The sequence below is a fragment of the Carcharodon carcharias genome, chromosome 4 (genome assembly GCF_017639515.1).
Source record: "Carcharodon carcharias isolate sCarCar2 chromosome 4, sCarCar2.pri, whole genome shotgun sequence".
Lineage (NCBI taxonomy): Eukaryota > Metazoa > Chordata > Chondrichthyes > Lamniformes > Lamnidae > Carcharodon > Carcharodon carcharias.
Window position 1 is genome coordinate 153005529 of NC_054470.1, and position 22796 is coordinate 153028324.

Here is a 22796-nt window from a genome sequence, read left to right on the forward strand (position 1 = left end):
TAGTAATAAAAAGACAGATAGTAAGAGTTTCTATAGGTATTTAATAAAAAAAGTTAACAAAGTGAGCATTTGTCTTACAGAAAGTGTGTCCTCCCACCCCCTCCCCCCTCCCAACCACTTCCCCTCTCCTCCTCCTCCCCTCCTCCGCCTCACCTCCCCCTCATCTGCCCCCCTCCTCCTCACCTCCCCCTCCTCTTCACCTGCCCCCCTCCTCCCCTCCTCTTCACCTGCCCCCCTCCTCCCCTCCTCCTCTTCACCTGCCCCCCTCCTCCCCTCCTCCTCTTCACCTGCCCCCCTCCTCCCCTCCTCCTCTTCACCTGCCCCCCTCCTCCCCTCCTCCTCTTCACCTGCCCCCCTCCTCCCCTCCTCCTCTTCACCTGCCCCCCTCCTCCCCTCCTCCTCTTCACCTGCCCCCCTCCTCCCCTCCTCCTCTTCACCTGCCCCCCTCCTCCCCTCCTCCTCTTCACCTGCCCCCCTCCTCCCCTCCTCCTCTTCACCTGCCCCCCTCCTCCCCTCCTCCTCTTCACCTGCCCCCCTCCTCCCCTCCTCCTCTTCACCTGCCCCCCTCCTCCCCTCCTCCTCTTCACCTGCCCCCCTCCTCCCCTCCTCCTCTTCACCTGCCCCCCTCCTCCCCTCCTCCTCTTCACCTGCCCCCCTCCTCCCCTTCACCTGCCCCCCTACTCCCCTTCACCTGCCCCCCTCCTCCCCTCCTCCTCTTCACCTGCCCCCCTCCTCCTCTCCTCCTCTTCACCTGCCCCCCTCCTCCTCTCCTCCTCTTCACCTGCCCCCCTCCTCCCCTCCACCTGCCCCCCTCCTCTTCACCTGCCCCCCTCCTCCCCTCCTCCTCTTCACCTGCCCCCCTCCTCCCCTCCTCCTCTTCACCTGCCCTCCTCCTCCCCTCCTCCTCTTCACCTGCCCCCCTCCTCCCCTCCTCCTCTTCACCTGCCCCCCTCCTCCCCTCCTCCTGCCCCCCTCCTCCCCTCCTCCTCTTCACCTGCCCCCCTCCTCCCCTCCTCCTCTTCACCTGCCCCCCTCCTCCCCTCCTCCTCTTCACCTGCCCCCCTCCTCCCCTCCTCCTCTTCACCTGCCCCCCTCCTCCCCTCCTCTTCACCTGCCCCCCTCCTCCCCTCCTCCTCTTCACCTGCCCCCCTCCTCCCCTCCTCCTCTTCACCTGCCCCCCTCCTCCCCTCCTCCTCTTCACCTGCCCCCCTCCTCCCCTCCTCCTCTTCACCTGCCCCCCTCCTCCCCTCCTCCTCTTCACCTGCCCCCCTCCTCCCCTCCACCTGCCCCCCTCCTCTTCACCTGCCCCCCTCCTCCCCTCCTCCTCTTCACCTGCCCCCCTCCTGCCCTCCTCTTCACCTGCCCCCCTCCACCCCTCCTCCTCTTCACCTGCCACCCTCCTCCCCTCCTCCTGCCCCCCTCCTCCCCTCCTCCTCTTCACCTGCCCCCCTCCTCCCCTCCTCCTCTTCACCTGCCCTCCTCCTCCCCTCCTCCTCTTCACCTGCCCCCCTCCTCCCCTCCTCCTCTTCACCTGCCCCCCTCCTCCCCTCCTCCTCTTCACCTGCCCCCCTCCTCCCCTCCTCCTCTTCACCTGCCCCCCTCCTCCCCTCCTCCTCTTCACCTGCCCCCCTCCTCCCCTCCTCCTCTTCACCTGCCCCCTCCTCCCCCCCTCCTCTTCACCTGCCCCCTCCTCCCCCCCTCCTCTTCACCTGCCCCCCTCCTCCCCCCCTCCTCTTCACCTGCCCCCCTCCTCCCCTCCTCTTCACCTGCCCCCCTCCTCCCCTCCTCTTCACCTGCCCCCCTCCTCCCCTCCTCTTCACCTGCCCCCCTCCTCCCCTCCTCCTCTTCACCTGCCCCCCTCCTCCCCTCCTCCTCTTCACCTGCCCCCCTCCTCCTCTTCACCTGCCCCCCTCCTCCCCTTCACCTGCCCCCCTCCTCCCCTTCACCTGCCCCCCTCCTCCCCTTCACCTGCCCCCCTCCTCCCCTTCACCTGCCCCCCTCCTCCCCTTCACCTGCCCCCCTCCTCCCCTTCACCTGCCCCCCTCCTCCCCTTCACCTGCCCCCCTCCTCCCCTTCACCTGCCCCCCTCCTCCCCTTCACCTGCCCCCCTCCTCCCCTTCACCTGCCCCCCTCCTCCCCTTCACCTGCCCCCCTCCTCCCCTTCACCTGCCCCCCTCCTCCCCTTCACCTGCACCCCTCCTCCCCTTCACCTGCACCCCTCCTCCTCTTCACCTGCCCCCCTCCTCCCCTCCTCCTCTTCACCTGCCCCCTCCTCCTCTTCACCTGCCCCCCTCCTCCCCTCCTCTTCACCTGCCCCCCCTCCTCCCCTCCTCCTCTTCACCTGCCCCCCTCCTCCCCTCCTCTTCACCTGCCCCCCTCCTCCCCTCCTCTTCACCTGCCCCCCTCCTCCCCTCCTCTTCACCTGCCCCCCTCCTCCCCTTCACCTGCCCCCCTCCTCCCCTTCACCTGCCCCCCTCCTCCCCTTCACCTGCCCCCCTCCTCCCCTTCACCTGCCCCCCTCCTCCCCTTCACCTGCCCCCCTCCTCCCCTTCACCTGCCCCCCTCCTCCCCTTCACCTGCCCCCCTCCTCCCCTTCACCTGCCCCCCTCCTCCCCTTCACCTGCCCCCCTCCTCCCCTTCACCTGCCCCCCTCCTCCCCTTCACCTGCCCCCCTCCTCCCCTTCACCTGCCCCCCTCCTCCCCTTCACCTGCCCCCCTCCTCCTCTTCACCTGCCCCCCTCCTCCCCTTCACCTGCCCCCCTCCTCCTCTTCACCTGCCCCCTCCTCCCCTCCTCTTCACCTGCCCCCTCCTCCCCTCCTCTTCACCTGCCCCCTCCTCCCCTCCTCCTCTTCACCTGCCCGCCTCCTCCCCTCCTCCTCTTCACCTGCCCCCCTCCTCCCCTCCTCCTCTTCACCTGCCCCCCTCCTCCCCTCCTCCTCTTCACCTGCTCCCCTCCTCCTCTTCACCTGCCCCCCTCCTCCCCTCCTCTTCACCTGCCTCCCTCCTCCCCTCCTCCTCTTCACCTGCCTCCCTCCGCCCCTCCTCCTCTTCACCTGCCCCCCTCCTCCTCTTCACCTGCCCCCCTCCTCCCCTCCCCCTCTTCACCTGCCCCCCTCCTCCCCTCCCCCTCTTCACCTGCCCCCCTCCTCCCCTCCCCCTCTTCACCTGCCCCCCTCCTCCCCTCCCCCTCTTCACCTGCCCCCCTCCTCCCCTCCCCCTCTTCACCTGCCCCCCTCCTCCCCTCCTCCTCTTCACCTGCCCCCCTCCTCCCCTCCTCCTCTTCACCTGCCCCCCTCCTCCCCTCCTCTTCACCTGCCCACCTCCTCCCCTCCTCTTCACCTGCCCCCTCCTCCCCTCCTCTTCACCTGCCCCCCTCCTCCCCTTGACCTGCCCCCTCCTCCTCTTCACCTGCCCCCCTCCTCCCCTCCTCCTCTTCACCTGCCCCCCTCCTCCCCTCCTCCTCTTCACCTGCCCTCCTCCTCCCCTCCTCCTCTTCACCTGCCCCCCTCCTCCCCTCCCCCTCTTCACCTGCCCCCCTCCTCCCCTCCTCCTCTTCACCTGCCCCCCTCCTCCCCTCCCCCTCTTCACCTGCCCCCCTCCTCCCCTCCTCCTCTTCACCTGCCCCCCTCCTCCCCTCCTCCTCTTCTCCTGCCCCCCTCCTCCCCTCCTCCTCTTCACCTGCCCCCCTCCTCCCCTCCTCCTCTTCACCTGCCCCCCTCCTCCCCTCCTCCTCTTCACCTGCCCCCCTCCTCCCCTCCTCCTCATCACCTGCCCCCCTCCTGCCCTCCTCCTCTTCACCTGCCCCCCTCCTGCCCTCCTCCTCTTCACCTGCCCCCCTCCTCCCCTCCTCCTCTTCACCTGCCCCCCTCCTCCCCTCCTCCCCTACTCCTCTTCACCTGCCTCCCTCCTCCCCTACTCCTCTTCACCTGCCCCCCTCCTCCCCTACTCCTCTTCACCTGCCCCCTCCTCCCCCCCTCCGCTTCACGTGCCCCCTCCACCTCCTCTCCCCCTCCCCTCCCTCTCCCCCTCCTCTCCCCTCCCTCCCCCCTCCCCTCTTCTCCCCCCTCTTCTCCCCCATCCCCGCTCCCCCTCTCCCCCCTCAACTCCCCTCCCCTCCTCCCTCCCCTCCCCCTCCCCTACCCTCCCCTCCTCCTCTCCCCCTCCCTCTCCCCCTCTCCCCTCCTCCCCTCCCCCTCTCCACTACCCTCCCCTCCCCCCTCCTCCTCCTCTCCCCTACCCTCCCCTCCCCCTCCCCCTCCTCCTCTCCCCTACCCTCCCCTCACCCTCTTCTCCCCTACCCTCCCCTCCCCCTCCTCTTCTCCCCTACGCTCCCCTCCCCCTCCTCTTCTCCCCTACGCTCCTCCTCCTCCTCTCCCCTCCCTCTTCCCCCCACCCACCTCCTCCTCTGCCCCTCCTCCTCCTCTCCCCTCCCCCCTCCCCCTCCTCTCCCCTCCCTCCCCTCCTCTCCCCCATCCCCGCTCCCCCTCTCCCCCCTCAACTCCTCCTCCCCCTCCTCCTCTCCCCCTCCTCCTCCTCTCCCCCCTCCTCCTCCTCTTCTCCTCTCCCCCCTCCTCCTCCTCTTCTCCTCTCCCCCCTCCTCCTCCTCTTCTCCCCCCCCTCCTCCTCCTCTCCTCCTCTCCCCCCTCCTCCTCCTCTCCTCCTCTCCCCCCTCCTCCTCCTCTCCTCCTCTCCCCCCTCCTCCTCCTCTCCTCCTCTCCCCCCTCCTCCTCCTCTCCTCCTCTCCCCCCTCCTCCTCCTCTCCTCCTCTCCCCCCTCCTCCTCCTCTCCTCCTCTCCCCCCTCCTCCTCCTCTCCTCCTCTCCCCCTCCTCCTCCTCTCCTCCTCTCCCCCCTCCTCCTCCTCTCCTCCTCTCCCCCCTCCTCCTCCTCTCCTCCTCTCCCCCCTCCTCCTCCTCTCCTCCTCTCCCCCCTCCTCCTCCTCTCCTCCTCTCCCCCCTCCTCCTCCTCTCCTCCTCTCCCCCCTCCTCCTCCTCTCCTCTCCCCCCTCCTCCTCCTCCTCTCCTCTCCCCCCTCCTCCTCCTCCTCTCCTCTCCCCCCTCCTCCTCCTCCTCTCCTCTCCCCCCTCCTCCTCCTCCTCTCCTCTCCCTCCTCCTCTCCCTCCTCCTCTCCCTCCTCCTCTCCCCCTCCTCCTCTCCCTCCCTCCCCCTCCTCCTCTCCTTCCCCCCTCCTCCTCCTCTCCTTCCCCCCTCCTCCTCCTCTCCTTCCCCCCTCCTCCTCCTCTCCTTCCCCCCTCCTCCTCTCCTTCCCCCTCCTCTCCTCTCCTCCTCTCCCCCTCTCCCCTCCCCACTCCTCTCCCCCCTCCCCCTCCTCCTCTCCCTCCCCCTCCCCCTCCCCCTCCCCCTCCTCCTCTCCCTCCCCCTCCCCCTCCCCCTCCCCCTCCTCCTCTCCCTCCCCCTCCCTCCCCCTCTCCCTCCCCCTCCTCCTCCCCCTCTCCCTCCCCCTCCTCCTCTCTCTCCCCCTCCTCCTCTCTCTCCCCCTCCTCCTCTCTCTCCCCCTCCTCCTCTCTCTCCCCCTCCTCCTCTCCCTCCCCCTCCTCCTCTCCCTCCCCCTCCTCCTCTCCCTCCCCCTCCTCCTCTCTCTCCCCCTCCTCCTCTCTCTCCCCCTCCTCCTCTCTCCCCCTCCTCCTCTCTCCCCCCTCCTCCTCTATCCCCCCTCCTCCTCTCTCTCCCCCTCCTCCTCTCTCTCCCCCTCCTCCTCCTACTTTCCCCCTCCTCCTCCTCCTACTTTCCCCCGTGCTCCTCTCCCCCCTCCTCTCTTCTCCCCTTCCTCTCCTCTCCCCCCTCCTCCTCTTCTCTTCTCCCCTCCCCCCTCCCCCTCCTCTCCTCTCCCCACTCCTCTCCCCTCCCCCCTCCTCCTTCTCTCCCCCTCCCCCCTCCTCCTCTCCCCCTCCCCCCTCCTCCTCCTCTCCCCCTCTCCCAGCTCCCCCTCCTCTCCCCCTCTCCCAGCTCCCCCTCCTCTCCCCCTCCTCTCCCCCCTCCCATCTCGCCCTCCTCTCCCCCCTCCCATCTCCCCCTCCTCTCCCATCTCCCATCTCCCCCTCCTCTCCCATCTCCCATCTCCCCCTCCTCTCCCATCTCCCATCTCCCCCTCCTCTCCCATCTCCCATCTCCCCCTCCTCTCCCATCTCCCATCTCCCCCTCCTCTCCCCCTCTCCCATCTCCCCCTCCTCTCCCCCTCTCCCATCTCCCCCTCCTCTCCCCCTCTCCCATCTCCCCTCTCCCCCTCCTCTCCCCCTCTCCCATCTCCCCTCTCCCCCTCCTCTCCCCCTCTCCCCTCTCCCCCTCCTCTCCCCCTCTCCCATCTCCCCTCTCCCCCTCCTCTCCCCCTCTCCCCCTCCTCTCCCCCTCTCCCATCTCCCCCTCCATCTCCCCCCTCCCATCTCCCCCCTCCCCCTCCTCTCCCCCTCTCCCCCTCCTCTCCCCCTCTCCCATCTCCCCCTCCATCTCCCCCTCTCCCATCTCCCCCCTCCCATCTCCCCCTCCTCTCCCCCTCTCCCATCTCTCCCATCTCCCCCTCCTCTCCCCCTCTCCCATCTCCCCCTCCTCTCCCCCTCTCTCATCATCCTCTTCTCTCCCATCTCCCCCTCCTCCCTCTCCCCCTCTCCCATCTCCCCCTCCTCTCCCCTTTCCCCCTCCTCTCCTCCCCCTCCTCCTCTCCCCCCTCCCCTCTCCTCTCCCTCCTCCTCTCCCTCCCTCCTCCTCCTCTCCCTCCCTCCTCCTCCTCTCCCTCCCTCCTCTCCTTCCCCCCTCCCCCTCCCTCCCCCGTCCTCCTCTCCTCTCCCCCTCCTCCTCTCCTCTCCCCCTCCTCCTCTCCTCTCCTCTCCCCCTCCTCTCCTCTCCCCTCCTCTCCTCTCCCCCTCCTCCTCCTCCCTCCCCCCTCCTCCTCCTCCCTCCCCCCTCCTCCTCCTCCTCTCCCTCCCCCTCCTCCTCTCCCTCCCCCTCCTCCTCTCCCTCCCCCTCCTCCTCCTCCTCTCTCCCCCTCCCCCTCTCCCTCCCCCTCCTCCTCTCCCTCCCCCTCTCCCTCCCCCTCCTCCTCTCCCTCCCCCTCTCCCTCCCCCTCTCCCTCCCCCTCCTCTCCCTCCCCCTCTCCCTCCCCCTCCTCCTCTCCCTCCCCCTCTCCCTCCCCCTCCTCCTCTCCCTCCCCCTCCTCCTCTCCCTCCCCCTCTCCCTCCCCCTCCTCCTCTCCCTCCCCCTCCTCCTCTCCCTCCCCCTCCTCCTCTCTCTCCCCCTCCTCCTCTCTCTCCCCCTCCTCCTCCTACTTTCCCCCTCCTCCTCCTACTTTCCCCCGTGCTCCTCTCCCCCCTCCTCTCTTCTCCCCCTCCTCTCCTCTCCCCCCTCCTCCTCTTCTCCTCTCCCCTCCCCTCCTCTCCCCACTCCTCTCCCCCTCCCCCCTCCTCCTCTCCCCCTCCCCCCTCCTCCTCTCCCCCTCCCCCCTCCTCCTCTCCCCTCCCCCTCCTCTCCCCCTCCCCCCTCCTCCTCCTCTCCCCGCTCCCCCTCCTCTCCCCCCCTCCCATCTCCCCCCCTCCCATCTCCCCCTCCTCTCCCCCCCTCCCATCTCCCCCTCCTCTCCCCCCCTCCCATCTCCCCCTCCCATCTCCCCCCTCCTCTCCCCCTCTCCCATCTCCCCCTCCTCTCCCCCTCTCCCCTCTCCCCCTCCTCTCCCATCTCCCCCCCCTCCTCTCCTCCCCTCCTCCTCTCCCCCCTCCTCCTCCTCCTCTCCCCCCTCCTCCTCCTCCTCCTCTCCCTCCTCCTCCTCCTCTCCTCACCTCTCCCCTCCCCCCTCCTTTGCTCTCCTCTCCCCCTCCTCCTCCTCTCCCCCTCCTCCTCTCCCCACTTCTCCCCACCCCCCTCCTCCTCTCCTCTCCCCTCCCCCTCCTCTCCTCTCCCCTCCCCCTCCCCTCCTTTCCTCTCCCCTCCCCCCTCCTCCTCCTCCTCCTCTCCTCCCCCTCCCCCCCCCTCCTCCTCTCCCCCCTCCTCCTCCTCTCCCCCGCCCCCCTCCTCTCCTGCCCTTCCCCCTCCTCCTCCCCTCCCCCTCCCCTCCTACCCCTCCTCCTCCTCCCCCCTCCTCTCCCCCTCCCACCTCCCCCTCCTCTCCTCCTCTCCTCCCCCTCCTCCTCTCCCCCACCCCCCTCCTCCCCCTCCTCCTCTCCTCTCCCCTCCCCCTCCTCCTCTACTCTCCCCTCCTCCTCCTCTACTCTCTCCTCCCCTCCTCCTCCTCTCCTCTCCCCCTCCTCCTCCTCTCCTCTCCTCCCCCTCCTCCTCTCCTCTCCTCCCCCTCCTCCTCTCCTCTCTCCTCCCCCTCCTCCTCTCCTCTCTCCTCCCCCTCCTCCTCCTCCTCTCCCCCTCCTCTACTCTCCCCTCCTCCTCCTCTCCCCTCCCCCTCTCCCCTCTCCCCTCCCCCTCCTCCTCTCCTCTGCCCCTCCTCCTCCTCTCCCCCTCCTCCTCTACTCTCCCCCTCCTCCTCTCCCCTCCCCCTCTCCCCTCCCCTCCTCCCCCCTCCCATCTCCCCCTCCCCCTCCTCTCCCCATCCTCCTCCTCTTCCTCTCCCTCCCCTCCCCCCCCTCCCCTCCTCCCCTCCCATCTCCCCCTCCCCCCTCCCATCTCCCCATCCTCCCCTCCCATCTCCCCATCCTCCTCCTCTTCCTCTCCCTCCCCTCCCCCTCCTCTCCCCTCCTCCTCCTACACTCCCCTCCCCTCCTCTCTCCTCTCCCCTCTTCCGCCTCCCCTCACGGAGACCACAGGATTCGTTTGGGCCATCGGGCCCTCCTGACCTTTAAAAACACAACCTCCGGCGGCGGAGCTGAGCTTCGACTGGTAATTTAAAATATAAAACAAAGCCTAATAAAAAAAAAACTCCCCTCAATGCACAGCGGCATTTGGCATTTGGCATCATCTTTTGGCAGAGACTAACCGACACTTACCCCGCTGGTGACCCTCCATCATTGGCCGTCCCGAGTGGGGAGAGAGTGACGGAGGCCGCGCTGAGGGAATTGGTCTCTCCCCGGAACCGAGGGCAGAACAATGCGGACGCTGGAGAACCGATATAAAAGCAAGTGCTGGAAATACGCAGCCGGTCCGGCAGTATCTGCGGAAGATTTCTTTTTGGCAAAGATATACTTTATTCATAAAATATCTTCAAGAACATTCCAAACCATTTCAAAATCACCATCGCAAAAGTACAATCAGGTTCAACTTTTACAACATGTATCACCAGGTACATCAGCACAAACAATGAATATTACAATCATTTGCTCTACACCGTTCCCAGCCCCCTCGGTGCACTGTGGCAGAAAGGTCTTAGTCAGCGACCCTTCCCCATTGCGCCTTTGCGGCGGCTGCCCCAAGCTTTAGTGCGTCCCTCAGTACGTAGTCCTGGACTTTGGACTGTGCCAGTCTGCAACACTCGGTCGGGGACAACTCTTTGCACTGGAAGACCAACAAGTTTCGGGCAGACCAAAGAGCGTCTTTCGCCAAGTTGATGATCTTTCAGCTGCAGTTGATGTTTGTCTCGGTGTGTGTCCCTGGGAACAGCCCGTACAGCACAGAGTCCTCTGTCACAGAACTGCTCGGGATGAACCTCGACAGAAACCGCTGCATCTCTCTCCAGACCTTCTTTGCAAAGGCACAATCTACAAGGAGGTGAACAACGGTCTCGTCCCCACCACAGCCACCTCGAGGACAACGTGCTGAGGGGGTGAGACTCCTGGCGTGTAGGAAGGATCTGACGGGGAGGGCCTTTCTCACCACCAACCAAGCTACGTCTTGGTGCTTGTTGGAAAGTTCTGGCGATGAGGCATTCTTCCAGACCCATCCTTCACAACACCAGGGACAGGTAGAACCTCAGCACGTAATGACACTTGGTGTTTGCATACTGAGGGTCTAACCACCGCTTGATGCAGCCACACACAAAGGTGGCCATCGGTATGAGGGCGATGTTGGGCACATTTTTTCCCCCTTTATCTAGAGGCTTGTACATCGCATCCCTGCAGACACGATCCATTTTCGACCTCCAGATAAAGTGAAAGATGGCTCAGGTAATCGCCATTGTGCAGGAGTGTGGGATGGGCCAGACCGCGCCACATATAGCAACAGCAAGGGTGCCTCACACCTGATGACCAGGTTCTTACCCGCAATGGAGAGGGAGCATCGCTCCCACATGCCCAGTTTCCTTTTCACCATAGACACTCGCTCCTTCCAGTTTCTAACGCATGCCCTGGTCCCTCCTAACCATATCCCCAGCACCTTCAGGTCGTCAGCCCTGACGATGAAGAGGACAAAGGATTGGTCAGCCCATTTCCCGAAGAACATGGCCTCGGTCTTCCCACAATTTACCTTGGCTCCCGAGGCCAATTCGAACTGGTCGCAGATGTGGATCAGTCTGCGCACCGACAGCGGAAATGAGAAGAAGACGACGACATCGTCCATGTACAGGGAGGCTTTGATCTGAATGCCTCTACTGCCTGGGATCGTAACTCCTCTTATGCCCGGATCCTTCCTAATAGATTCAGCAAAGGGTTCTATGCAACACACGAAAAGAACAGGCGAGAGAGAACAGCCCTGCCTGACTCCAGATTTAATTGGAAAGCTATCTGATTCCCACCCATTGATTGAGACTGCGCTACTGATGTTAGTGTAGAGCAGTTGGATCCAATTGCGAATTCCCTCCCCAAACCCCATTTTGGAGAGCACATCCACCATGTGGGTGTGCGATATTCTGTCAAAGGCCTTCTCCTGATCCAGGCTGATGAGGCAGGTATCCACACCCCTGTCCTGTACATAGGCAATCGTATCCCTGAGCAGCACGAGGCTGTCAGAGATCTTCCTGCCCGGCACAGTGCAGGTCTGGTCGGGGTGGATCACCAATTCCACAGCGGATTTGACCCGATTGGCGATGACCTTGGACAGAATCTTATAGTCCACATTCAACAGTGAAATGGGTCGCCATTTTCTAATTTCTTTCCTTTCCCCCTTGTGCTTGGAGATGAGGGTGATAATGCCTTTCCTCATGGATTCTGACATACTGCCAGCCAGGGACATACTCTCGTACACTTCTAGCAGGTCTGAGCCGATCCAGTCCCACAGAGCCGAATACAATTCCACCGGCAAGCCGTTGCTTCCGGGAGTTTTACTCTTCTCGAAGGACTCAAGGGCCTAGGTCAGTTCGTCAGGAGTTAGCAGTTTGTCCAGGCTCTCCTGTGTACTGTCATCTAAGACCTCCGTGATAGAGGGCAGGAAGGAGTGGGAGGTCATGCTGTCTGTGGGCTTCATGTCATACAATCCGACATAAAAGGATTTGCTGATCCTCAAAATGTTGGACTGTGATGACTTTACTGAGCCGTCATCTTCCTTCAGGCTGCTGATCACAGTATCTGCGGAAGATTGACTCTGTTTCTCTCTGCGCAGATACTGCCGGACTAGCTGCGCTTTTCCTGCACTTTCCCTTTTTATTTTTCTACCATGGCATGGGAGAGCTTTTCGCCGCACTGATTGGTTGGTCTTTCAGCTATCTGATTGGCCATTTGGCCAGGATGCTCCAATTGGCTAATCAGGGGCCACAGGGAGGCACTCAGTTTGAATGGAATTTCCTGTTCAGAGGAATTCACTTGATTTAAACGAAATCGCCTTTTACAGAATTGCATAGAAATCACTCCCGGGGATCAGCAATTTTGATTTGAAAACAAAATGTTTGAAAGAATTGGCAGTCATGGTGCTGGTGGTGGAAACTTTTGGAGACCACCACACAAAATAATTTTATAAGACTTAAAGAGATGGAGCAGGAAAAGGAGGGGGGTGGGGGGATGGGAAGAGAGTGGGAAAGGAGAGAAAGAGAGTGGGAAAGGGGAGAGAGATAGTGGGAAGGGGTGGGGGTTGAGTGCTATGACCACAGCCAGCATTAATTGCTGCACAGACCAAATCCCAGAGGGAAACTTGGCTTACAGGCCACAAGCTGTTTGTTTTTGTATTCCGAAAATGAGAAGAAGACACACCAATCTCAGCAGTAAGAGGTCCAGTAACACTTTTGGGATTTTAAAAATTAAAAGTAAAAGTTTTATTAACAAAAATAAAAGAAAACTTAAGCACACAAGATTACAGTTACACAATTAAGGTTACTCTTACAAAACATTCCCCCCAAATCTCTCTCCTTGGTCAAACCCACAAGCAAATACCTGCCAGGCAACACTCCCTTATTGATGTCTACTATGGAATCCAGTAATATTACACAAGACAAACTGCTGTAGCTTCAATAAAGGCGTACCACATGACCTTTATCCTCTTCCACTCTGCGGTGGAATCCACTTCAGAATAAAACTGCTTGCTGTATCACAGAATCACAGAGTCACAGAATCACACAGTGCAGAAGAGGCCCATCGAGTCTGCACCAACATGTGAGAAGCACCAGACCTACCTACCTAATCCTATTTACCAGCACTTGGCCCATAGCCTTGAATGCTATGACGTGCCAAGTGCTCATCCAGGTACTTTTTAAAGGATGTGAGGCAACCTGCCTCCACCACCCTCCCAGGCAGTGCATTCCAGACCGTCACCACCCTCTGGGTAAAAAAGGTTTTCCTCACATCCCCCCTAAACCTCCTGCCCCTCATCTTGAACTTGTGTCCCCTCGTGACTGATCCTTCAACTAAGGGGAATAGCTGCTCCCTGTCCACCCTGTCCATGCACCTCATACTCTTGTACACCTCGATCAGGTTGCCCCTCAATCTTCTCTGCTCCAAAGAAAACAACTCAAGTCTATCCAACCTCTCTTCATAATGTTCCATCTCAGGCAACATCCTGGTGAATCTCCTCTGCACCCCATCCAGTGCAATCGCGTCCTTCCTATTATGTAGTGACCAGAACTGCACACAGTACTCCAGCTGCGGCCTCACCAAGGTTCTATACACTCCAACATGTCCTCCCTACTTTTGTAATCTACGCCTCAATAAAGGCAGGTGTCCCATATGCCTTTCTCACCACCCCACTAACATGCCCCTCTGCCTTCAGAGATCTATAGACAAAAACGCCAAGGTCCCTTTGTTCCTCAGAACTACCTAGTGTCAAGCCATTCATTGAATACTTCTGTGTCAAATTACTCCTTCCTAAGTGTATGGCCTCACATTTTTCAGGGTTAAATTCCATCTGCCACTTATCTGTCCATTTGACCATCCCATCTATATCTTCCTGTAGCCCAAGACAGTCAACTTCACTGTTAACCATCCAGCCAATCTTTGTGTCATCCGCAAACTTACTAAACCAACCCCCACCCCCCCCCCCCCACCGCCCACCCTCCCCCCCCCCCCCCCCCCATGCCCACCCACCCACCCACATAGCCATCTATGTCATTTATATGGTACGCCACTGGACACTGGTTTCCAGTCACTAAAGCAGCCTTCTGTCATCACGCTCTGTCTCCTCCAACTAAGCCAATTTTGAATCCACCTTATCAAATTAACCTGGATCCCATGTGCATTTGCCTTCTTTATAAGTCTCCCATGTGGGACCTTGTCAAAGGCTTTGCTGAAATTCATATAAACTACATCAACTGCACTACCCTCATCTACACACCTGGTCACCTCCTCAAAAAATTCAAGCCCAAGACTTTTCTGGCTTGACTGGATGGCTGATTCAAACTGCATCTTCTCCCAGTGCAGAGCTCCAGCTATAGCTCAATAGCTCAAACAGCTCCAGCTATCTTCAACTAACTCCATAGATCCAGCTCAACAGCAACTCCAAAATACCATTTTTTCCTCTTTCATTTTAGTTCAATTATTCTCACACCTCCTTGAAACTCAAACCCTTCCACATATAAGATCTTTCATGTTTCCATCTTGTGTTTGCTTTCAAGTCAATAAAATATATCCCCATTACCATTTACCTATGAAACTCCTGCAAGATGCAGACCTATTCCTGGTCACCTCTGACTCCCCTTAGATATTCAAACAAACTCTCAACTTATCTAAAAATGCAAATGTTAGATCTAACCTATTTACTTGCACCTCAAACTTAACATCTCTATCCCTTTTATGTTTCCAACCCCTCAGACAATCCCTTGCTACCTTAATTAAACCTCACACACATACACACAGACACCCAGCATTTTTACAGAATAACACAGTATTCCCCAAAATATTTTTAATAACATCCATTTTCTCAGAGGGAGTGGGGAAGGGGGGTGAGAGACAGGGTTGGAAAGGTGGGGAGAGAGAGTGGGAAAGGGGAGAGAGAGAGAGAGTGGAAAAGAGGGATGAGAGAGAGAGAGAATGGGAAAGCGGGGGTGAGAGACGGAGTGGGAAATGGGGTGTGAGAGATGGAGTGGGAAATGGGGGAGAGCGAGTCAGAAAAGGGAGAGAAAGAGACAATGGGAAAGGGGAGAGAAAGAATAGGAATGAGGAGAGAGAGAGCATGGGAAAAGTGAAGAGGGAGAGAGAGGGAATTGGGGAGAGGCAGAGTGAGAAAAGGAAGGAGAGAAAGAGTGGGAAAAGGGGAGAGTGAGTGTTGGAAAAGGAGGAAGAGAAAGCGGGAAAGGGGTAAAGACAGAGAGGAAAAGGGGGCACTAAAAGAGTGGGAAAGGGGAAGAGAGTGGGTAAAGGGGGAGAGGCAGTATGAAACGGGGAAGAGAGAGTGGGAAAGGGGCAGAGAGTGGAAAAAGTGGGGGGAGAGAGAGTGGGAAAGGGGGGAGAGAGAGACAGTGGGAAAAGGGGGTGAGAGAGAATGGGAGAGTGGAGAGAGAGACTTAGAGTGAGAAAGGGAAGAGAAAGAGGATGGGAAAGGGAAGAGACAGTGGAAAAGGGGGGAGAGCGATAGGGTGAAAAAGGGGGGAGAGAGTGGTAAATGGGAGAAAGAGAGAGAGAGTGGGAAGGGGAAGAGAGAGTAGGTAGCAGGGAAGAGAGAGTGGTAAAGGGGGTAGAGAGATTGTGTGGGAAAGAGTGAGAGTGTGGGAAGGGGTGAAAGAGTGGAAAAAGTGGGGAGAGAGAGTAGGAAAGGAGGGAGAGAGAAAGAGAAGGAAAGAGGGGAGAGAGTGGGAAAGAAGGAGGAGAGAGTGGGAAAGGAGGGAGAGAGAGACAGTAGGAAAGGGGAGCTGAGAGGGTATGGAAAAAGGAGAGAGAGACATACAGTGTGAAAGGGGAGAGAAAGAAAATGTGAAAAGAAAGAGAGTGCAAAAGGGGAAAGAGAGAGAGAGTGGGAAAGGGGAGAGAGAGGGTGGGAAAGGAGGGAGAGAGAAAGAGTGGGAAAGGAGGGAGAGAGAGAGTGGGAAAGGGGGATATAGGGATTGGGCAAAGGGGAGAAAGAGTGGGAAATGGGGGGAGACAGTGCGAAAGTGGGAGAATGAAAGAAAGTGGGGAAGGGGTAGAGAGAGTGAAAGGGAAAAGAGTGGGAAAGGAGGAGAGAGACAATGGGGGGGGAGACAGAGTGGGAAATGGGGGAAGAGAGAGAATGGAAAGGGGGAGAGAGAGAGATTGTGGGAAAGGGGACAGAGAGAGTGGGAACTGGGATAAATGGGGTGGGCAAGGGGGAGAGAGAGAGTGGGAAATGGGGGGAAAGAGAGTTGGAAAGGAGTTAGAGAGAGAAAAAGAAAGTGGGAAAGGATGAAGTAAGAGAGTGGGAAAGGGGGAGAGGGTGGGGAAAAGGGGACAGAGGGAGAGAATGGTAAGGGAGGGAGAGCGAGACAGGAGGAAAGAGGGGAGTGGGAGGTGGGGAAGATGGAGGAGAGAGTAAGAAAGGGTAGAGAGAGACACAGTGGGAAAGGGGGTGAGAGTGTGGGAAAGGGGAGAGAAAGAGACAGAGTGTGAAAGGGGAGTGAAAGATAATGGGAAAGAGAAGAGACAGAGAAAGAGTGGGAAAGGGAAGGGACAGAGAGAGAGTGGGAAAGTGGGGGGAGAGAGAGCGTGTGGGAAAGGGAAGGAGAGAAATAGTGGGAAAGGTGGAGACAAAGAGGGAAATAAGGAAAATGCGCAGATAGGGGGCAAGAGAGAGAGGTAATGGGGATAGAGAAAGAGAGAGAGTGGGAAAGGGGGAGTGTAGAGCAGGAAAGGGGGGAGAGAGAATGGGAAAGAGGGAGGAGAGAGTGGCAAAGGGGATGGGGAGAGAGACAATAGGAAGGGGGAGGTGAGAGAATGTGGGAAAGGAGAGTGAGAGAAAATGGGAAAGGGAGGAGAGAGGAAGAGGGAAAGGGGATAGAGAGAGTGGGAAAGGTGGGAGAGAGAGTGGGAAAGTGGAAAGAGCAAGAGAATGGGAAAGGGGGAGATTAAGAGTGGGAAGGGGTAGAGAGAGTGGGAAAGGGGAGAGAAAGTGAGAGAGTGGGAAAGGGGGGGTAAGCGAGAGAAAGGGAAAGGGGGAAGTGAGAGAGGGAACGGGGGATAGATGGGGTGGGCAATGTGGAGAGAGACAGTGGGAAAGTGGATAGAGCAAGAGAATGGGAAAGGGGGAGAATAAGAGTGGAAAGGGGGGATAGATGTGGTGGACAATGGGGTGAGAGAGTGGGAAATGGGGGAGAGACAGGGGAAAGGGAGAAAAGTGAGTGGGAAAGGGGTTAGAGAAAGAAAGTGGGAGAGTAGGAAAGGGTGGAGTGCAAGAGTGGGAAAAGGGGGCGAGAGAGAGAAACAGAAAGAGGGGAGAGAGACTGGAAAAGAGGGAGGAGAGAGTGGGAACAGGGGAGAGAGAATGGTAAAGGAGGGAAAGCGAAACAGAAGGAAAGAGGGGAGAAAGAGGTGGGAAAGATGGAGGAAAGAGTGGGAAGGGGGGAGAGAGAGACAGTGGGAAAGGGGGCAAGAGAATGTGGAAAAGGGGAGAGAGAAATAATGGGAAAGGGAAGAGAGAGAGAATGGGAAAGGGGGAGAATAAGAGTGGGAAGGGGGGATAGATGTGGTGGACAAGGGGGTGAGAGAGTGGGAAATGGGGGAGAGACAGGGGAAATGGAGAAAAGTGAGTGGGAAAGGGGTTAGAGAGAGAGTAGGAAAGGGTGGAGTGCAAGAGTGGGAAAAGGAAGCGAGGGAGAGAAACAGAAAGTGGGGAGAGAGACTGGAAAAGAGGGAGGAGAGAGTGGGAACAGGGGAGAGAGAGGGAGGAGGGAGGGAGGGAGAGCGAGACAGAAGGAAAGAGGGGAGAAAGAGGTGGGAAAGATGGAGGAAAGAGTGGGAAGGGGGGGAGAGAGAGAGATAGTGGGAAAGGGGGCAAGAGAATGTGGAAAAGGGGAGAGAGAAATAATGGGAAAGGGAAGAGAGAGAGAATGGGAAAGGAGAGAGAGAAAGAGTGGGAAAGGGGGAGAGCAATAGGGTAGGAAAGGGGGAGAGTGAGAGTGGGAAGGGGGAGAGAGTGGGAAATGGGGGAGAGAGTGGGAAATGGGGGAGAGTGTGGGAAATGGGGGAGAGAGAGTGGGAAGGGAGAGAGAGCAAGAGAGAGTAAGGGGGAGAGAGCGAGAGAGTGGGAAAGGTGGAAGAAAGAGAGGGAAACGGAGAGTGAGTGGGAAAGGAGGAGAGTAGGAGAGTGGGAAAGGGGGAGAGAGAGAGTGGGAAAGGAAGGAGAGAGTGGGAAAGTGGGATAGAGGGAGAGAGGGATTGGGAAATGTGGGGAGAGACAGTGGGAAAGTGGGAGAGAGAAACAAAGTAGGAAAGGTGGGAGAGAGAGTGGGGAAGGGGGAGAGAGAATGTAATAAAGGCTAGAGAGAGAGTGGTAATGGGGGGAGTGAGAGAGTGAGAAATGGGGAGACAGGGAGTGTGGGAAAGGGGGAGAGTGTGGGAAAAGAGAGAGAGAGAGTGGGAAGCGAGTTGAGAGAGTGGGAAAGGGGAGAGAGTAGAAAAAGGGGGGAGAGGAGGTGGGAAAGGAGGGAGGGAGGAAAGAGGGGAGAGTGTGGGAAAGAGGAGGGAGAGAGTGGGAAAGGGGGAGGAAAGAGAGACAGTAGGAAAGGGGGGGCAAGAGAGACTTAGGTGTATAAAATTATGAGGGGCATAGATAGGGTAGACAGGAAGGAACCTTTCCCCTTGGTGGAGGGATCAATAACCAGGGGGCGTAGATTTAAGTTAAGGGGCAGGTGGTTTATAGGTGATATGAGGAAGAATTTTTTCACCCAGAGGTTGGTGGGAATCTGGAACTCACTGCCTGAAAGGGTGGTAGAAGCATAAACCCTCATAACATTTAAGAGGTATTTTGATGTGCACTTGCGATGTCACGGCATACAAAGCTATGGGCCTAGTGCTGAAAAATGGGATTAGAATAGTTAGGTACTTGTTTGACCAGTGCAAACTCGATGGGCCGAAGGGCATTTTTCTATGCTGTAAACCTCTATGACTCTATGACTCTATGACTAGAAAAGTGGAGAGGGAAGCATAGAGAGTGAAAGCGGAGATAAAGAAAATGGAAAAGGGAAGAGAGAGAGAGTGTGGGAAAGGGGAGAGATGGAGAGAGAGAGTGGGAACAGTTGGAGAGGGAGGGTGTGAAAGGGGGGTGAATGAGAGTGGGAAGGTGAGAGAGAGAGAGAGGGTGGGAAAGGGATGAGAGAGAGAGAGAGAGAGTGGGAAAGGGGAGACCAAGAGAAAGTGTGGGAAACAGGATACGGTGAGAGAGTGGGAAAGTGGGAGAGAGTGGGAAAAGGGAGAGAGAGTGGAAATGGAGGGAGAGAGATTGAGAAGGAAAGAGGAGAGAGTGAGTGGGAAAGAGGGAGGAGAGAGTGGGAAGAGGGAGAGTGGGAGTGGGAAGGGGAGAGAGAAAGTGGGAAAGGAAGGAGAAATAGTGTGAAAGGAGGATAGAGAAAGAAAGTGGGAAGAAGGGAAAGTGGAGAAATGGGGGAGAGAGAGCAGGAAAGGCAGAAGAGAAACAGTGGGAAAGGAAGGAGAGAGAGTGGGAAAGGCAAATAGATGGGATGGGAAAGGGGGGGTAGGGAGAGAGAGAGTGGGAAATAGGGGGAGAGGCAGTGGAGAAAGGGAGAAAAGATGGTGGGAAAGGGCTTAGAGAAAGAAAAAGGGAGTGGGAAAGGGGGAGAGTGTGGGAAAGGGGGAAGAAAGGGAATGGCAAAGGAGGGAGAGTGAGAGAGAAGGAAATGGGAGAAACAGAGTGGGAAAGAGGCAGAAGAAAGTGGGGGAAAGGGAGGAGAAAGGGAGAGACCGTGGTAAAGCAGGCGGGAGGTGGGGTTTGTGAGAGGGAGGGCAGAATTTTCCCAAATTTGCAGTAAGTCTGGTAGCAGGTGGGCAAAATAACATTCATCCGCTGATGGCAATGGCAGCTTTTCACATCCCGAGACCACCACATTACTAATGCATTCCCAGGAAGCATGCTGTTTCCATGGCAGGAGGGCTCTCATTCACCCGCCCGCCATCACCCCACCATTACATCACAGTAGCTGCCATGTTTCAACATAGCTGCCAACACGGTGCTCATTGCTACCAGCTCACCAATGCTGCCCGGAGACATGGCCAGCAAAAGAAAAAAGACTGCAGCCCCCCACTTCAATGGCGGGTCCCTCGAGTGACTGCTGGATGCCGTGGAGGCCCGTCGGGATGTGCTCTACCCCCGGTCTGGCTGCAGGATGGGCAGCAACGTGACCAATCCAGCTTGGGAGGTGGTGGCAGCAGTGGTCAGTGCCAACGCCCTTCAGAAGAGGACGGCCACCCAGTGCCGCAAGAGGGTGAATGATCTCCTCTGTTCCACCAGGGTAAGTCACTTTTCTCATTACTCTCAACGCACACACTCACAAACCCATCACACATCCACAGGGCCCTCACTCACTCCCAGTTCAAGGGACATCACTATTCACTCTCTCACACTCACCGTCATTGCCCCTGGACACCCCCCACCCGGCATCAATCGCCTTCAAGGCTTGCCTCCAGACACCACCCCCCCCAGCAATAGTCGACTCCATGGCAGGGCAGCACTTCACCCTGGCCCCCCCGGTGCCCCTGAAGCCTGCAAGGGAACAGGCGACCCAGGCGAGCTGTGGAAAACGATACTGTTCACTCACCTCAGTTCCCCCAAAGTGAAGGCTGCCAAGTGCAGGTCGCCTGTGTGCTATTGTGAAACACATCAACCTGCTTTTCTGCACAGAATGGGAAAGGGAAGATAGAGAGAGTAGGAGAGGGGGGGGAGAATGAGTGGGAAAGGGGAAGAAAGAGAGACAAGGTGGGAAAGGGGAAGAAAGAGAGAGTAGGAGAGGGGGGGGAGAATGAGTGGGAAGGGGAAGAAAGAGAGACAAGGTGGGAAAGGGGAAGAAAGAGAGAGTAGGAGAGGGGGGGGAGAATGAGTGGGAAAGGGGAAGAAAGAGAGACAAGGTGGGAAAGGGGAAGAAAGAGAGAGTAGGAGAGGGGGGGGAGAATGAGTGGGAAGGGGAAGAAAGAGAGAATGGGAACGGGGTGACTAAGAGTAAGAGTGGGAAAGGGGGAGAGAGTGAGAAAAGGGGGAAGAGGCATTGGGACAGTGGGGAGAGAGAGAGTGGGAAAAAGGGAGAGAGCGGGAAAAGGGGGGAGAGGGATTGAGAAGGAAAGAGGGGAGAAAGTGTGGGAAAGAGGGAAGAGAGAGTGGGAAAGGGGAGAGAGTGGGAAAGGGAGAGAGAGAGTTGGAAAGGGGAGGCAAGAGAGAGAGTGTGTGAAAGGGGAGTGATGGAGAAAGTGGGAAAGGGGTGAGTGAGAGTGGCAAGGAGGAGAGGGAGAGAGAGCGGGAAACAGGGAGGAAGAGAGTGTGGCAAAGGGAGAGATAGAGAGATTGAGAAAGGGGAGAGAGTGAGAGAGATGGGAAAGGTGGGGAGAGAGAATGTGGGAAAGGAAGGAGAGAGATTGGGAAAGGTGGATTGAGAAAGAAAGTGGGGAAAGGGGAGAGAGAGTGGAGAAGGGGGAGAAAGAGACTGGGAAAGGAAGGAGAGAGAGTGGGAAAGGGGGATAGAGGGAATGGGCAAATGGGGGAGAGACAGTGGAAATAGGAGGAAAGAGACTGGGAAAGGGGGAAGTAAGAAAGTGGGAAAGGGGGAGAGAGTTTGAAAAGGGGGTGAGTGAGAGAAAAGGAAAGACGGAAAGAGACTAGAAAGGAGGGAAGAGACAGTGGGAGAGGTGGGGAGAGAGTGGGGATGGTAAAGGAAAGTGAGTGAAAAGGAAGGAAAGAGGGGAGTGAATGGGAAAGAGGGAGGAGAGAGTGGGAAAGGGTGGTGAGAGAGTGGGAAAGGGTAGAGAGAGACATAGAGTGTGAAAGGGGAGGGAAAGAGGATGGAAAAGGGAAGAGACAAAGAGTGGGAAGGGGAGAGAGTGAGAATGGGAGAGACAGTGGGAAAGAGGAAGAGAGAGAGTGAGAAAGGGAGAGAGAGTGGGAAAGGGGGAGAGGGAGGGTGGGAAGTGGGGGGAGGGAGGGTGGGAAGGGGGAGAGAGAGAGAGTGGGAAAGGGTGGGGAGAGAGAGTGTGGCAAAAAGAGGTAGAGAGAGAGGGAAAGAGTGGGGAGAGAGTGAGAGTGGGAAAGGAGAGAGAGAGTGGGGAAGGGGAGAGAGAGAGTTTGGTGAAGGGGAAAGAGAGAGTGGGAAAGCAGGGAACCAGAGATGTAAAGGGGCGAGAGACAGTGTGGTAAATAGGAGAGACAGAGAGTGGCAAAGGGGGAGACAGAATGGAAAAGGGAGGTGAAAGGGAGAATGGGAAAGGTGGAAAGAGACAATGAAAGGGTGGAGGGCGAGAGAGTAGGAAAGAGGGGAGAGAGAAAGAGAATGGGAGGGGGGAGAGAGAGTCAGAAAGGGGAGAGAGGGAGAATGGGAAAGGGGAGAGAGAGAGAATGGGAAAGGGGAGCGAGGGACAGTATGGGAAAGGGGGAGCGAGCGAGAGTGGAAAAAGGGAGAGAGAGTCAGAAAGGAAGGAAGAGAGAGTAGGAAAGGGGAGAGATTCAGAGTGGGAAAGGGGAGAGAGTGGGAAATGGTGGGGACAGCAAGAGTGGTAAAAGGGGGAGAATGAGAGAGTTGTAAGGGGGGGAGAGTGGTATTTGGTGGAGAGAGAGTCGGAAAGGGAGGACTGAGAGAATTGTAAATGAGAAAGAAAGAGTGGCAAAGGGGGAACAAAGAGTGGGAAAGGGGCAAAGCAGTGGGAAAGGTAGGAGAAAGAGAGAGTGGGAAAGGGGAGAGAGAGAGGGAGTGGAAAAAGGGGGAGAGAGGGAGAGGGTAGGGAAGCGGGTGAGAGAGAGAGTCGGAAAGGAGGGGAGAGAGAGAGTAGGAAAGGAGCAAGAGAGTCAGAGTGGAAAAGGATAGAGGGAGAGATAGAGCGAGGTGGGGGAAGAGACAAAGGGAGTGGGAAAGGGGAGAGCGCGGGAAAGGTGCAAGAGAGAGAGTGAGTAAGGGGAGACAGGGGGATTGGGGAAGGGGAGAGAGAGAGAAAGTCGGAAAGGAGGGGAGAGAGAGAGTAGGAAAGTGAGGAGAGTAAAAGTGGGAAAGGGGAGAGAGTCATTGAGTGGGAAAGGGGAGAGGGAGGGTGGGAAAGGGAGAGAGAGTGGTGGGGGGGAGAGAAAGGGAGTGGGAAAGGGGAGAGAGCAGGAAAGGGGCAAGAGAGAGAGTGGGTAAGGGGAAACAGGGAAAGTGGGGAAGGAGAGAGAGAGAATTGGAAATGGGGGGAGAGAGAGATTATGGGAAAGGGGGGAGAGAGAGATTGTGGGAAAGGGGAGAGAAAGGGAGAGAGTGGGAAAGGGGAAAGAGAGTGTGGGAAACAGGGGATAGAGTGGGAAAGGGGAGAGAGAGAGTCGGAAAGGAGTGGAGAGAGAGTAGGAAAGCAGGGAGAGAGTCAGAGTTGGAAAAGGGGAGAGAGAAAAAGTGGGAAGAGGAGACTGAGAGAACGGGAAG

The 22796-nt window shown here is 58.2% G+C and overlaps 1 protein-coding gene across 1 annotated transcript in view; it reads right to left on the reverse strand.

Moving 5' to 3' along the window:
* fam151b (family with sequence similarity 151 member B) overlaps window positions 1-9252 on the reverse strand; it is a 33355-nt gene extending 24103 nt beyond the window's left edge. The window contains exon 1 of the mRNA XM_041186804.1: window positions 8941-9252. Within this exon, the coding sequence (XP_041042738.1) occupies window positions 8941-9145 (205 nt within the window). The 5' untranslated portion in view covers window positions 9146-9252. The remainder of the gene's footprint in view (window positions 1-8940) is intronic.
* Window positions 9253-22796: the final 13544 nt, after the last annotated feature.